Below are 17,353 nucleotides of genomic sequence, written 5' to 3'. Positions count from 1 at the left end.
AGTTGTTTAAAAATTTTTGTTTGACGTTTTATGGGAATCAACCGTCAAGTCGATGAAACATCAACTTCGTCGAAGTGTAGGATCTGCAATATTAATATATCCAGAGTTCACTACACTCATTACACTCATCACTGATGTCGATTACCGCTTGAACTTACGTCCATTGAAAGCAATGTCTAAGGATCCTGCAGATTTTGAAGTTCTCACACCGAACCACTTTCTGACTGGAGCTCCAGTTTCTACTTTATCAGAGCAAAAGCATTTGCAAAAGCCTATCTTCTATAGACAAAGATAGCAATTGCTTCAATCCGACCTACAACATTTCTGGAAGAGATGGTCAAGAGGTCTTTCCCAACTGCAACAACCTCCTAAGTGATAAAGAACATAAGGAGATTTTCAGGTCGACGATTTTGTTTTATTCAAAGAAGAAAACATTCCACCAGTGTTGTGGCGTATGTTAAAAGTCATTAGATTTCCATCTTGGAAATGACAGTAAAATCCGTGTGATAACGGTACGAACTGCGCACAGATAACTCAAGAGACCTATCGTTAAGCTTTATCCTATACTAGACCATGAATATAATAAACTCTTAAGTATGATACAAATTATTAATTGATATAGGCTGTTGAGTATGAATTTGATTAGCAGCTTTAAAAATGTTTGCATCCTACTATGTTTAAAATGTTTGTGTTAAAAATTGTAATTAATTGAAACAATATTTCAGTGGTGGGCGGGATGTTTAGCCCCGCATTTTCAAAACTAGACGGCAACTACAGGTTGATTCAAATTAAACTGCTCGAGCTATATGGCGAGAGTAAAAAAGAGCGCGCGTTGGCTTGGTGATCTTTTTTTTTTTTTTTTTTGTGTGTGTTCCTTTGTTTTTTATTTTTGCTGTTTTATCAATATTCAATGGATATGTTTTCATTAATGCATGTCCGCTTGATATTTTACTTTATTACATAGGTTCTAAAATATTAAGTATTATTTCCTAGAAAAAAGCATATGTTTTCTTCAACCAGCTTTGTGTTAACTGGAGACTTGCTTCTCGAACGAATTCCAACTTTTATTAGTATAATATAATGAATTGTTTTGTTAATTTCTCGGGGTGAATCTAGGTTCTCATGAAAATGATTGAAGGACCTTATGAGGCCCAAGAGTTTGACATGCTTGCTGTACATTAAAAATATTATTAATTCACGCAGTAACCTTGAATTGTAGATATCTAAATGTATTGGAAATCCTAAATTTAAGTGACAGAAATGTGAGACTTTAGTGGATCTAAATTAGATTTTTCTGAATTCTAATTAACTGTGATATATGCGCAGTTCTGAGTATTACCGGTCGAATTTTCTATAATTGTGAGTACTTGCCTATGTTAATCATATAAATTTCATAATAAAAAAATCGAACCTTCCATGAGAAGAAATATAAAGTATTAAAAAACACACGAGACTCTTTCTAAATTAGTTTTTATTCATTGATTTCTTGACATCTTATTTAACAAAATGATGCTTGACACACAGATTACGTAAAGAAATGTGAACCATTTTCTTCTTTCTGGGAAGGTTCTACGGATGTATGTAGTATCTTATCAAGATCAAGTGGAAGTAAAGCACCTGAAATTTAAAGCAGTGTAAAATAAATATGTACGCATAAGTTTATAAAGTATTCTTCATAATAAATGAGATCACAGAAATCATTCTTTTTAATTCCGCTTCGCGGGAAATTTTGAGTACTAAACAAAAACTTGCATTGAGAGAAAAATAATTTGCATTTCCCCATTAACAAAGCAGCTGGTTCATCTGGGATATATGCTTGTTACTTGTTAACAGTTCTAACAGAGATTTCATTGCTTCATCTCCCCAGTGATTGCTTTTGTATATTATTTTGAAGTACAGCCATGAAGGAAAATAAACCCTTTTGGAGAGATAAGCTAGCTGGCTAAGAAATAATTGTTGGAAAATAATACAAGGAAGAAGTTATGAATAAAATTTTGAAAAAAGTTAGTATCAAAGCTGAGAATAAAATCACACAATAAACTGCACCTTAACAATAAGCATACCCACAACAATATTACAACTACTCATGGCACATTTACAAACACAACTAAATGTGGTACATTTATAAGAAGTAAAAAAATATTATGCTAAAGTAACATAAATAGGACAAATAAAGTGTACACTTAGAAAAAAAAAGAAAAGAAGCTATATTATATAATATAAAAAATCGTTGTATTGCAAAATAATTTAATAAGCAGGACAGGATAAATTAAATGCGCAGTATGCGTGAACTTTAAACGATGAAAGAGTGTGTTACAACTGATGAGAGAAAGGAGTTTTTGCAGACGACTATTTTGTAAATGGCTATTCTTGCAGTCTCTTAGAGTTAGAGAGTAACACTTGTATATTTCTGGATATGACTCGTTGCAAATATAGTGTTACAAGTATTGGTTCATGCTTCGCAGTTTTAAGAAGACGGTTTAAGTAGACGGACGCTACTCGTTTCGACGAAATTAAATATATAGTTTTTGAAAATAACGACCATATATTCACTGTTCCATATATGCACTGTGCTCTCTGTGTTCCATATATGCACACTCAAGGATAGGGCTCAAGTAGCTCACGTATGGCTCGTGACTCGCAAGAAAACTTACCGGCAAAGTTGAAACACAGTTATATAACAACCGGATCTTGGAAGACAATTGGCAGAACTTACAAAGCAAAGTTTTTTTTGTGTTAAATGAATATATGGGTGTTTTGAACAAATATGGAAAAACTTCATGCGGAGTTCGTTAAATTTCTTCGGATTGCTTGGGCAATTTTCTTATCGTGTTAGAGCGAAACCGTGTTGTAGGTGGGTTCTTGCAATTTATGAATCGTGTTATAGCGAAACCGTATTACAAGATGCTGTATTGTAGGAGGGCTACCTGTATCTGATTTCTACGCAACTGTGAAACATGCGCAATTCTGAGTATTACTGGTCTGAATTTTAAATAGTTGTGAGTATTTGCCTGTACAAATTGTATAAGATTCATAATAAAATAATCGAATCTTCTTTGAGTAGGAATGTAACGTATTACAAACTCATGATAAAGTAATTTTTTATTCATAGCTTTCTTGACATCTTATTTAACAAAAAGAAGCTTCAATCATTTTCTACTTTCTTGGAAGATTGTACAGATGTAAGTCGTATATTATCAAGGCCAAGTGGAAGTGACGCAACTGAAATTTAAAGCAATGTAAAATCAAGATATACGACATAAGCCTATTACTACATTTTTCATTATAAATGAGATAATAGAAGAAATTTCTTTAACTTTGCTTCGTGGGAAATTTTGCGTATTAATCAGAAGACTTCCATTGAGACAAAATTAAATTTACATTTTCCCATTAACAAAGCAGTTGGCCCATCTGGGATATGTGATTGTAACTTGTTAATAGTTCTAACTGAGATTTCATTGAATTCATGTCCTCAGTGACTGCTTTTGTATATTATTTCGAAGTACAGTCATGAGGGAAAATAATCCGTTTTGGGGAGATAAGCTAGCTGGCCAAGATCTAATTGTTAGAAAATAATAGGATGAAAAAGACACGAATGAAATTTAAAAAAAAAAATCTTTAGTATCAACTCTGAGAATGCTCAATGGTAAGTCGTAAATTACCAACAATCATGCCTAGAATAATAATGTAACGAAGCATGGCACACTTACAATAGATATGCACACAACTAAATATGGTACATTAATAAGAAGTAAACACATATTATGTAAGAGTAATAAAATACAACATATAAAATATAACCTTAGAATAAACAAAAGAAGATGCATTATATAATAAAAATCATTGTATTGAAAAATAATTTAATAAACATGTGAAGATAAATTAAATGCATAGTACTGAACTAGGAGATGAAAGAGTGTGCTGCAACTGATGAGAGAGACAAGGTGTTTTTGCAGACGAGATACTGCCTATTCGTGCAGTCTCTTAGAGTTCGAGAGTAATAGACTTGTTTATTTCTGGATATGACTGATTGCACAATTATTCTTACAAATATTATTAGTCCATGCTTCGCAGTTTTCAGCAGGCGTTATGAGTAGACGGATGCCACTCGTTACCGGGCAATTAAATATATAAAGTATTCGAAAATAACGACCGTTCCATATATGCACTGTTCACTCTAAACAATGCTCAGCCTCAGGAACTCAAGCATGAGGGTCAAATAGCTCATGTTGGTAATTCAGGTCCAATGAAACTGAAAAATTGCTTCTTTACGACGGTTTCTGTTACATATCAATAAAACTAATATATCAAATGTTTTGAGGTGAAACGTTAGAAGATTTTTGTATGACAGTTCGAAAGCTAAGATTCCGGATTTTCAAATCTTTAACCATTTGCGGATTTTTACAAAATTAGAAGATTTGAGGATTCGAAATTCAAATGCACAATTATTCTTGATACTCGCTTTATATTTATATTGAGACGAAAGCTAATAATTTCAGTTTAAAAAACATAAAAATTTGAATTTAAAAAATTTCCGATGTCGTTTAACTAGATGAATTAGAGAGCATGGATAAGTTATAAAATTTAAGAAAACGTAATTAGAATGTAACGTAATAATTTTTCTAACTATATAACCAAGCATGCCAAATAAATAAATGCAGCCGTAAACGTACTTTAAAAGCAGTCCTCTGGGTTGTCCATACACCTGTAGAAATTAGGCACAATGCAGGTCTGGAAGTAAAAAATGTCACTTAAAAAAACGTTTAGAGAAAATAGTATCTAATTTTACATTGATTATACAATATGTAATATATTTTTTCAACACATATTAATCAATATTGATTTGCTAATTTTCGAAATCGGAAAAACTAATTTAATGTCTATATGCAATCTGAATTAAATGGCAGTTACTCAAAGGAAGCAAACTTACAGAAATGTAAATCTCACTAGCGTCAGTCGTGGGATTAAAGTATTTATGCATTAAGATAACCGTCCTCTAAATGGTCCCTTAATGTCCTATTATGAATCAAATTGCTTTCCTATTTCGACGGGCCCAGGAATCTAAGAAAAGCTTTGTAATAGGCGTGTACTCTAAAATGGAATGTCTGTTAACTATAGTTATACTATACTGCACATCACTCTTTCGCAGTTGAACCGATCAAAACTCCCTCCATCCGAAATTAGAGTCGTCACCCGAACGCCCAGTTTCAATGCTTTTTTTCAGCTGATTTTCCCGAATTTTCGAACATCAATACAATCCTTCTTTTGTTTTCCTTTGAGTATTTGTCTTACCTGAATGGCGCTTTCGCGGTCTTAGCATCAGAGCTTCCATTTTTGCAGATATTATTTTGTATCGTAGTCTTATTACGATTCACTTCACTGTTGCAATCAAAATGACAAATCTAGAAAACAGTGGCAGAAAGGGTTCTGACGAAGAAGTAACCACTTAATTAAATAGGCGATTATTCATTATCTGGCAGTTTATTTCTTAGAAAAAGGAAAAGTTTCAAACAGAAATTCAGAAAAGTCGGGCTCCATAAAAATTCATCAAAAAGAAGCATCGTTGGGAACATCTTTGCACAAGAGAAAAGGTCTTAAATTTATTAACAATGTACAACGAATTAAATTATAAGGAATATAAAATGCGTGGCCATAAAAAAAAGTTTTCAGAAGTTCTAAGTTTGTGATATATATATGTATTTCAGTTTATTAATTTGCATAATTTTCGAAGTGCGATACAGTTTTCTAAAAGAGTACAAATTGGGTTACAAAAAGGCAGGAATAAAGCGTTGTACAAATGCAGTTTCCCTTAAAAAGTAAGATTTACTAATAGTTTGCTGAGATGCAATTAATCTGAAAAAAATTAAAAAGTTTTAGGGCTAAGCATTAAAAGGAAAAAAAGAGCAGGAGCGGAAATATATGTTCTTCTCTAAATTCTCAATAATATTTAAATTAGTTCCGGAAGCTGAGGTTTGAATGAAATCTTTCAATCTTATCGTTAACCAATTATGAATCAAATTTCTTTAAGAATCTTCATTAAAGGAAGAAATATAGTAACGTGTACTAAACTTCATGTCAGTAAGAGCCGCACGTCGGAATTCTGAATCTTTCCAGAGCGGCAACTAGTTTCTACAAAAGCTAAAAGTCATATTTTTTTATCATTTAGTAATGAAACATGTTTCAAATCGAAATAAACATCCGATTTTAAATAAACATTCAGGGCTAGTTTACCTACAACACATAATAATGCGTCATCCAAGACAACGCAAAGGTTTCTGGTATTTTCCCTAATAACAGCTAGATGGGATGAAAAGTACTCGTTTTCAGTATTTTTCCCTGAATGCTGATATAATGCAAATTTGTAATGTTCATAAAATTTCGGATTCTTCTCCAATCTGCGTCACAGTATTTCAAAAATGTAATTCCCCTGGATTTTTGTTCCAAGGCAAGCAAGCCGTAAATGTGTGGTCCACAAATTTTTATGAATTCACAAATCTTTCTAAAGGTAGCCTCATCTTTAAAACTTTGATTGCCCTCATATTTATTAGAAATTGCCAAAGCTTTCAATTGTTATAAATTTCTCATTAATTCGAACGTGGAATACACTTCTAAATTATTTTTAACTTTTATCAAATTCTGCATGATATTAAATATTTCTGATGCAGTACTTTCGTTTCATGTTTCGCTCACAGACCAACCCAATTTAGTTTCTATTGCTACTAATGTTTCCAAAATTCGGGAGACTGTTCCTATAAAATATCCACAAGCATCCATTCATCCATTCTTTTAGCATCCACAAGCAAATTTAACTTTTAAAGATTTTCTTCATAAAATTGTTCGATAGAATGAGTACAATGGTTTATTTTTATTTTATTTTTTTCTATTTGTGAATGACATTATTAAGTTTCTTAACTAACAAGAAATGAAAGAAAATAATTATATTAGGAAATTGATCAGCATAAGTTTACAAATAACACTGTAAAAAAATTAACTAATTTAAATACTTTCTTTTGGGTACTGAGTAGCTTTTAGTTTACCCTATTTCATTCATATATTATATTTGCATATGAGCGCTCAACTCATTTACTGGAGCCGCATTGTAGCCGCCCTTGCAATTTAGTATGTTATTTAAACATCAGTAAGAAAATATGCATACTTATGTAATTTTTTAAAATATTCTTTTAAACTATAGTGAAAAAGTTGGAAACTAAAGTGGAAAGTTCTCCGTATTAGTTAATAACTCCGTAGTGGTCAATGTAATAAGAAAAGTTCGCTATTTAGTTTTTAATTTATCAAAGTCGCACATTTCATATTGTTTAAACGATTAGAATATGAAACCAAAGATAAATAAATAAATGAAAGTGATATTTTGTAATATTGAATAAAATTCATTTTAAAAGACGTAGAGTAGGATACTTCACAGAGATATAACTTTGCAGAGATATAACTTTATTTGACTGATTGAACCACGATACGCTGATAAATTCAGATTGCCCTTTTAAGTATACTTACTCTGCCTGACTCCATTGCATTGTATTCACGTGCTGTCACTGGACTTTTTCTCAATTCATCCTGAAAAACAGAACAAATATATAAAGATCACGTAACTTCATTAAGATTCAGCACTAATTTTTACCTGCTGTATAGTGTCATTTGATGATGAGACAGTTTTACGAAATCCTTTATCCTTGAAAGATTCTTTCATTTTAAACATATATTGGCCATTAGACGAAATGGCGTCCTGTGGATAAACTCCTTCATCAGGCATCTGGGTCCAACTATCGGATAAAGGTTTCCCCTAACCGCTCCTCACGAGCTTGAGGGATGTTAACACGGATGAAAGTGATGCCACGGAACACTTGATTTTCGGAAATGGAAATGATATCACAGGATGTGCAATAATCAAACTGAGAAGTGCCTTTTTTTTTCTGTAGTTTAGTGTTAATTAAAAAAAAAGCGTACGAACGCCAAAACGGCTCCCATGATATGATGAATACTACGCATGCGCACTTTAGCCGAGCGGTGCACGCTCTCCTAACTTCCCTACGTGCAATTCAGGATTTACGTATAAGCTACAGAAGCTATAGCTTAGGCTCCCCACTTTCTTTTAGGGCTCCCCCAAAAAATAAAAATATTGTATAAATATAGTATAATAGACTCGTAAAAGGCCCCATATCTCAAATAGCTTAGGGCCTTATCAAGTCTAAATCTGGCTCTGCCTACATGATACGAAGATTGATTTACATGAGATTGTTTAGAAGAGAATGTTACAACAAAACATAGATACGTCACTTGCAAGCCAAAAGTAACACTACGTTATTAAATTCATATAAATTATGCCGAGTTATTTCGTTCGCGTTATAATAAAATGTTTGTCTTATGCCGCCTTTAGGAAAACGCCCACATCAGGTCACGTCTATGTTAAATGTATCAAAAACTCACTTCGCGATTACGTGTATTTCAAATGAATTGCGAATGTCTAGTAAAACGTAACTGACTCGTAAGAAGATGTAAAAAGTGTTTTGTTTAATTTATTATGTTTGAAACTGGAGTTTAGTCGTAACAGAAATAGAACTTGAGAAACTTGAGAAAAAAAGGAAAGCTATTATTTCAGACATAACTAAAATAAAAGGTTCTATTGAATCTTTAATTGCTTCTTATAATATTGAAGATATAGAAGAATAATTAGAAATTAAAAAAGTAAAGGCGGCTTCTCTGAAATAAAATAAACAAGATAAACAAAATAATTAGAGATTTAACTGATATAAACGACTTTGAAATTCAAATGGAAAGTGCCCTGGAATACGATAAAAATATTGCAAAATGGAATATCTGAGGCACTAAATTATTAAGAGAAAAGAAAATACTAACAATTCACTAGTTTCTAATGGTTCCTCTCATGAAATAGTGATGTATCTATTATTCCTGGTGTAGTTAATAGAAATTTTGAGTACAGTGTTAAAATTGCCAAAAATTATGATTGACAAATTTTATGCAAATGCTGAAACTGACTAGCATTTTTATAATGCTTTTATGCGCATTCTGTCGGGTGCAGCCCATTTTTGGCTAGAAGGTAAATTCATATTCGCTAGGCGGGCGGGTTGCACCCAGAGGTTAATTAACTAACTAACTGTTGCTTCGGTTCGGGTTTGTAATGAATTGAATGCCCACAGGACCAATGATAGCTTGATAAAATTTATTTTCATAATATAAACACTTTCCACGAAATTATTTGCACACCTCATCTCAGTACGAAACAGCACAATCAGTAGTTACCACTTTAAACTACTAAGAATGTTAAACAGAACGCAATGCAAAGCGATGTAAAGAGCATAACTCGCACAGATATCTAACTCTGAACTAAAAAGCTGAGAACTCATTCTCTCCGAGGTCTTACATAGTTTTTCCCTGGAAGCCAGGAAATAAATTTGTGCATCTGATGTAAACACACTGAGCCAAATTATCAAGTCTGAAATTATCACTTTTCAGTCTTTAAGCATATTGTTTTTAAGATAAAATTAAAGATGGAAAATAAATTTCACGCGCAGAAACTCCGTTTCAAAACTGGTCGACTATCAGTAAAGTTCTTTCAAACATTAGACTTGATTACACGTGCATGGCTTTAGTGGTAATTGCTTTTTTATGCACAGTGCTGGTATTTTATTATTCATCATAAATATCTAAATAGTAAAACATAGTAAAATTTGTAATATAGTAAATTACTTATTGCATTACTATAGCCTACTATCTGGGCAGACCACAACACAAACATCGCATAACAACATTAACAAGTACGGCGCCATATTGTTTGTTTGGGAAACTTTTAAGGGGGAGGGAGGGGAATTTTTTTTCTCACGTCAGCATTAACACGGAGAATAATAGTTTTGCGATTGTGAATGAACGTGGTCTCGTTGATGAGGTTGATACCGGTGAGACGATGGTTGATACCGGTGTTTATTTGTAATAGCAGAAATGCAAGTGCGTGTGTGTGTATTCAGCGAACCAACTCGTGGCAAAACCACCTCCCTGACGTCACTGCCTCTGAAAGGGACCAGTATTCCTGAAAACATAGGTATATTTTGGTATTGAACATTCCCTCTCTAAGACAACCATTCACAAAGAAAATTCTGGAAGTATGGCTGATAGCCTTAGAGAGATTCATTTCGTAAAGGCAACCTCTAAAAGATAAATGTATTTCTGAGAACATGAGTATATATTGATATTGGGCATCACCAATGTAAGGAGACCATTTGCAAACATACATTTTTATTTGCCGCTGGTCACCTTAGAGAGACCCCGTTGTGTATGGTGTATATGATTATTGTTACTGTTTCCGATAAAAGGTTTTTTAAAATCAAATAAATAAGCATATTTAGTAAAAACACTCTCTCTAAAACGACCACCTGCGTTTCCAGGTTTCCCTAATGATCTTAAAGAGATCATATTTTCATTCTTAGAAATACTGTTCATCTCAGAGAAGGGGTGGAGACGAGAGGGCTCACTGTATGCTTTTTTAACTTTAAAGCTTTCTTTTGGTTGCCAAACTAAAATAACCTTTTTTTCAACAGCATCAAATAACTGAAATAAAAGTAATAAATTAAATAATTTAAAATAATCAGTAGACAGCAAGAATACCAATGCTTTTTGGTGATACCAGTAATTAATTTTATTGTTTACAAGAAGTCTATTAAGGTCAGCTAGAAAATTGGCATAAATCTATAAAAGCCAACAGAAGATTTATTTGGCATCTATTTCTATTACATTGATACCACTAAGAAAACCAGTAAAAGTTAATATAAACCAATACAAACCAGTAGAAAGTTTTGACATTGATGTTGGTTGTATGTTTGTCAACTAATACCAGTAAGAAAAACCCACAGAGATCAATAGAAACCAGTAAAAGTCAGTATACACCAACAAAATTCTATGGTTACCAGTAGAATGTTTTACTGGTTTCTATGGGGCATTTTGACACCAGTAAGAAAAACCCACAGAGACCAGTAAAAGTCAGCAGAAACCCATGGAATTTTATGGGTACCCATAAAAAGTTTTACTGGTTTCTATGGGGCATTTTTAGCAGGGTTATTAAAGAAAAGAAATTATTTCACGACAAAAGTAATATGCAATATCAACTTACAGTTCTTTGCCTCAGCTTTTTCTCGATCTCCACAAAACAAGGATACTGAAAACAGTAAAAAAATAGTTTATAAATAGTAAATACAGTTATATCTCACACATAGATATACACCGGTCCCAATAAGTCTTTGTGTGACCTTTATTTTCGAAACCGTTGATTGTAAGTGTTTTGTTCCACTTAAAAAAAGGCTTTAAATAGTACACATATTCATATTATGGAATTTTTAAGGTAAAAATTCCAATTTTGTAAATTTTACAAAATGGAACCTTTTATGCGGCTTCCAGGCCCCCTGTCATATATAGTTTTGTCATATTTAGTAAAAGTATACATGCCTGCTATTAAAAAATAATAAATATGAAATCTCGCACGACAACAATTTACCACAATATTTAATTATAAAATTTGAAATCATGTTCAGAGGTCATACACAAATTAAAAAGCGAAATTCGGGCGTATGTTCCCGTATTCGGGTGGAGGATTACGTTATTCAAAATGTGATGGCTCTAGGTACCATCGTTTATTCATAATGCGAGAAACATATATACACTGATGCTGATTCTTCACTATTTAATTTCATAAAATATAATACAGGGAAATAATATTTGGCGGATAAACAATTTAAAAAGTGATTCCCCGTTTATGGTGAAACGCTACAAAATGCCGTTGTGAAATTAAAAGACCTTTGAAATAAAAGCACGAATGTGCTATTGCAGATCTCTGCATACTAAATGGAGCATTTTGTAAGCTTTTGTATCTGTTTATATGAGATGTAATCAAAATTTAACAGGGTTCTTTCGTCGTATTATAGTAAACATCGAAGTAAAAAAAGGTAGAAACTTTTCACAGAAAGCTGAGTTTATATCTGAAGAATGGTGCATACCTTACGATGTAGGGTTTCCTATTATTTTTAGTACCTTTCCTGAACCTCTCATGTTATCCTCGCATTTCTTCGCTAGGATGCAGAATTAAAGGTCAGTGAAATGAGTATAAAGTCAGACGAATTCTATAGTTTATTTAGAGCGTGATTTCGCTAGCCAGTGCACGTTACTAGTTTGTCCTTACTGTTATGCTGAGGTTATGATATGCCTTTTTGGCCATTTAATGAGTACATCGCCGGGTAGGTTCTTGAAAAAGTTTAATTCATTAGCATTAAATTAAATTGTTAGTCCAGCACAACTCTTTGAAATTATTGTGCAACTGTTCTTAAGCTCTACCGAAAGTCGTCGGTGTTATTGTAAGCACGAAGTACGTGCATTTATGTTCAAAGCCTGGGGAATAATAAAGGGTTATTTTATTCTTCTTCTGTGTTGGTATCCTTGTACGTCTGCGGCAGAAGTCGCCAGGTTCCTTCAGAAAATCATTTTAACTGTATGTTAGCTAAGAAGGTAAGATCTTAAAACCAGCGCCCAATAAAATCCGAACTCATGCCTGAAAATAAACTTAAATTTCAGCTGGTCCTATCTACATCGCAAACTGCACCGGCGCCTGGTAATATAATGGAAGGGTTTGGCTTCCTCGTTGAAACAATGCTGCCATCCATGAAATCCGCAGGGACATCCGACTGAAGAACATTGGTCACTAGCGTCCTTTAACAGCTGGGCAATCATTTTCTGTTGTACCCCGTCCCAAAATTTCAGAAGACAACTATAGCTAAAAGATAAACCTGCTTTACGATGACGGGTACTAAGCTGCTTTAAAGAATCAGAAAATTCCTACTGGTTGAAATAGGCAGCGAAACATACAGGTTCCAAAAATTTTCAAAAATATCTTCCTAAAAGCATCCCCCGTGGCCAAAGACAGAACCAAACTCGAAGTCGAATTTAAAGTTAAGGAGTTAACTGAATTCATTTTACGCAAGGCCCAAATTACTAATTTGCTGTACAGGAAAAGGCCCGATCCTGAAATAATTCAGATTATTTTGCCCCGGCTATTGCCTCAGATCCAAGATTTTGTCGAATTGAGAAACCCCAGTACCCTGGAACGATTGTTTGAACTGACTGTAAAGTTTGACAGTATGCTGTTTGCAGAAAGTTAACGTACAAGAGGTTATGGCCAAAGATTAAGCGGACAGTTCTCTAGACCGAATTTGGAACAAACACGAAGATTAAACGGCGGGAATAAATTTCACGATAAAAAGAAAGGAGATCGGTAAAATAGGCCGCAAGTTTCTAAACAGAGAGCAGTAAAACATCCATAAAACTAGACCGTGTTGCTGAAAAGAGGGTGCAGTCTTCCCGCTCATATAAAATTCCCTTGAAAATACAGTTAAACACGGTAACAGTATGAAATTTGGACCTACCTGTTATACAGTTTCTATTGAATAATGTGCCAACGGAGGCCGTGTTGTTCACTGGGGCGCAAGCTAATTTTATTTCGGAAATTTTCTTTTGAAAAATTAAGAAGTATACATTGTTTAAAGTTCAAACTACGAAAGTTACTGCAGTCTAGAGCAAACACTGTGCATATGTAGGTAAAGCGACATTCAGTGTACAAGTTAAGAATTTGATTCAAAAATCGATATTTTTCTTTGTGCGTAATTTACGGGCTGAGGTTATTTTAGGCACGGAATTCCTAAAGACAGCGGGAGGAATTCCGTGCCTAAAATAACCTCAGCCTACTACGCCTACTAAGCTGCTACGCTAACCTCAGCCTACTACGCTGTAGGCGCAGTTTTGATTCAAACGTATCAGTCCGTGGCTTACTTTTTCAAAACCTTTAATCAAACCCAGCGAAACTATTCGGCTACGGAGAGAGAAACACTGGGCGTACTTTAAAAGTATAGAAAGTTAAATTATATTTTGGTAAGACACCGATAATCGTATATTCTGAACACGCTGCGGTGGGTCGATTATACTCAAATAATTTGTCACCGCGATTGAGCAGAGGGTCATTAAAATTAAAGAAACACAATTTAATAATCAATAACAAGCATAGAAAAGAAAACATCGTGGCCGAGGCTTTGTCCCAAATAAAACTAAGCGAAGAAAGAAAAGAAATAAAATGTTATATGTTAACTTCAAAAATCTTAGATTCCAGTGAAACTATTATTTCTGAATTACAAACTGATCCAGAGTATAGGCATATTTATGCATACTTGCAAGATCCGGAAAACTTCGAACATTCGGATATAGTGGTCATCAGGAATAGAGCAGAAAATGACAAAATAATCGATAAACTCTTATTTCATACTAAAACAATAAACGAGAATAGTGAGGTAAGACCTGTCATCACAGCCAGGTTGCGGCTTAGCATATTGAATGAATTACATGATGCACCTACTGCTCGTTATCTTGGCTTTCGAAAAACGGCGCAGAGAGTGCGCGAAGCGGTCATTTTTCCGCAAATTTACATAGCTAAATTTGTGATGGACCTGTATGTCAGGTCCTGCCATACGTGCCAATTAGTTAACAATGTAAATTATAGCCCAGCCGGTTATCTAAATAGTATAAGATTTAGATATTTTCCCACTGATAGAATACGGCTAGATCTGTTAGGTGCATATCCGAAAAGTGAAAGTAATAAAAATATATATCTACTAGTTATTGTCGATCATTTCTCGAAGTGGGTACAATTTTTTTTTTTCCAATGGCAGATTGTGAACAATTACAAATGTAACCCAGTCCATTAATCTATACAAGGCCGGATGTGGTGGTCTCTTTATTATGGAGGCACCTAATAGGTACGCCACCATCGCCTTTCCTATGAAGGGACGGACAGTTACAACCATGCCTTCTCCGGGATTCGAACCCAGGACTTTCGGCATCGCAGTCAGCTTCCCTGACCACTATACCGACTGGGCGGCAGTGGGTAGAAATAGTCTCCCTTAAAAGAGCCTCAGCAAAAATTGTATCTGATTCATTTCTAAATAAATATATTGTAAAATATAGTGCACCACATAGGGTAATATCAAATAATAGCCCTAATTTATCAGCCAAATTTTCGAAGATCTGTGTGCAGGGCTTGGCATATTCCACCTAAAGACGGTCCCTTACAGATCTCAGTCAAATATCGTCGAGTGCGTAAATAGGAATATTGTTAAAAATCATTCGTAGCTATGGAAAAATTTATCACAGACGCTGGGATGACTGCGTTAATGTGTTGGCTTTTGCCCTGAGAACGGCTAAGTACAATACCATTGGGAAAACTTGTTGCGAGTTATTTTTGTTGAGAAAAATAATAACGCCTTTATATAAACTGTTCTTTGTGCAGGGTAAGAAGGCAGAGTTAAAAATGATATTAAAAAATGATAGAGAAGGCAATAAGAAATTCAGACATAGCAAAACAAAAAAATTATTATGATAGGAAAAGAAGAGACTTTAACCTCAAGGTCGGCGATAGAGTTGTAAGGTATTTCTCCCGCCTTCTTAGCGAGCCTTAGTGGTGTAGTGGTCTGTCCGTTCAATTAGTAGTAGTCAACGTAAAGGTCTGCACGCGTAATTGAGAGGTCCGCGGTTCGGTTTCCGGCGAAGGCGTTGCATATTTTTCAATCTCTCTTGCCTGCTTCCAAAAAATACCTGATGTCTCTACAAAGTTTCTAAACTAAAACACGCCGTGTTTTGCGCTGCTTAAGAGAAAATATCTAATTTTTATCTTCATTTTCAAAGGCCACTTACGATAGACCGTATTTGTGGGACAATGTTATACCTGAAAGGAGAATACTCAATGAACATCACTGCTAGTGTGGATAAAGTAAAAAAATACAATGAGCGCGATGAAATACCTATATTTAGGGATATTTTGCAGGAAGCGCCAACCACAAGAAATGGGCCCTCAACGTCTAAGATTATACTTTCAGGAACAAAAAGGAAAGAATCCAGAGTGGCGGAGCCGGAAGGAAAGAAACTTCGATATGAAAGGAAAAGAGACAATACCAAACGAAAACCAGAGCCCGCGTAAGGAAGGAGCACGTCAGCGAAGAAGGGAGGCGAAACAAGGCCCTGTACAAGATCTATCAACAGGCAAACGGGAAAGCAAGTGCAAATAAGTCATCAGAGATCACGAGTTCAGCCAGCAAGCAAGGAGGTCAAGGACCGTACGCCAAAGGGGATTCCACAGGCGAAAACGACGAGTGGAAGAGGAACGTCCACAGAACAAAAAACTGTTGAGGTACCAACGACCTGCGACATCGGACCTGGCAAGAGCTCTCCGGCCAGACCAAGAAATGCCGTTGACCACAGTCCACAAGCATTAAGCACATCTAGAGGTGGATCAACGACAAAAGAAGGTAACTTAATCGAGAAAAGTAAAACGAAACCAGCCTTCAACGAAAAAAGGAAGCAACATGTCACCACAAAGAATTAAAATGCAACAGATAAAGCAAGTCCTGACTTGGGAGGACTTCATAAAGAAGAGGATGACTGAATTGGACGAGTAAAAAATAAGTCAAAATTATTCAAGTATTAGTTAAATAGAAAGTATGAAGTTGTTTGAAATGTTCCCTTTTCAGTTTTTCCTTTTATTTTAATTAAGCAAAAACAAGAAGCTTTTATATTCTTTTTATTAAGCAAGAAGCTTTATGCATTACTAGCAATAAATTTGGTTGGAGTAGAAAGATATGTTAATTTTAGTCGTAGAGACTAATTTAGAACATGTTTGCATGTTTTAGAATCTATCATTTTCATTTTTCATTTTTCTTTCCAGATACCTAAACATCAAACTATTAACTATTTTCTTTCCAGATACCTGGAAGGAGTCAAGCCAGGAAAAAGTACAAGGAAGATTATAAATTAATGTGACGCTCTGATCGTCTAGAAAAGTTTAAATTAAGAAGGTTAACACTTAGTTTGTAAAGGTTAACTCAGGCTTAGAATTTAAATATCTTACCCAGGCTTTTAAGCATTGTTATGAGATATTTAAATTCTGGTGAGGGAAGATGTAGAGTTTCCCTTACTTTGCATAACAAACTATTTTAAGTTTTCTACCTTTCCTGAACCTCTTATTTTCCTCTCGCATTTCCTCGCCAGGATGCCAATTTAAAGTTAAGTGAAGTGAGTATAGTCAGACGAATCTTGTAGTTACTAGTTTGTTCTCTACTAGTTTGTCCTTGCTGTTATGCTGAGATTCTGATACGCCTTTTTTGGTCAGTTAATAAGTGCATAATAAGATTGTGATGTAAAATACAGTAATATGAAGATATATATTCTCCATTTTACGTTCTTCGGCTAATTTCATTTCCTACCTTTTACGACGAGTAACTCCTGAGCCGGGAAGAAAAGC

General features: G+C 34.4%; 1 protein-coding gene across 1 annotated transcript in view; it reads right to left on the bottom strand.

Moving 5' to 3' along the window:
* Window positions 1-1,460: 1,460 nt before the first annotated feature.
* LOC118191993 (uncharacterized) overlaps window positions 1,461-17,353 on the bottom strand; it is a 44,778-nt gene continuing 28,885 nt past the window's right edge. Inside the window, exons 4-7 of the mRNA XM_085822954.1 lie at window positions 11,138-11,182; window positions 7,513-7,572; window positions 4,674-4,731; window positions 1,461-1,617 (exon numbers count right to left, since the gene is read on the bottom strand). Coding sequence (XP_085679080.1) covers window positions 4,675-4,731; window positions 7,513-7,572; window positions 11,138-11,182 — 162 coding nt within the window. The 3' untranslated portion in view covers window positions 1,461-1,617; window position 4,674. The remainder of the gene's footprint in view (window positions 1,618-4,673; window positions 4,732-7,512; window positions 7,573-11,137; window positions 11,183-17,353) is intronic.

The sequence above is a fragment of the Stegodyphus dumicola genome, chromosome 8, assembly GCF_044657685.1.
Source record: "Stegodyphus dumicola isolate Sdum_Otavi_A_Nest chromosome 8, ASM4465768v1".
NCBI lineage: Eukaryota > Metazoa > Arthropoda > Arachnida > Araneae > Eresidae > Stegodyphus > Stegodyphus dumicola.
Note: the sequence above shows the minus strand (reverse complement) of the source record. Positions and strands in the feature narration are given on the sequence as shown.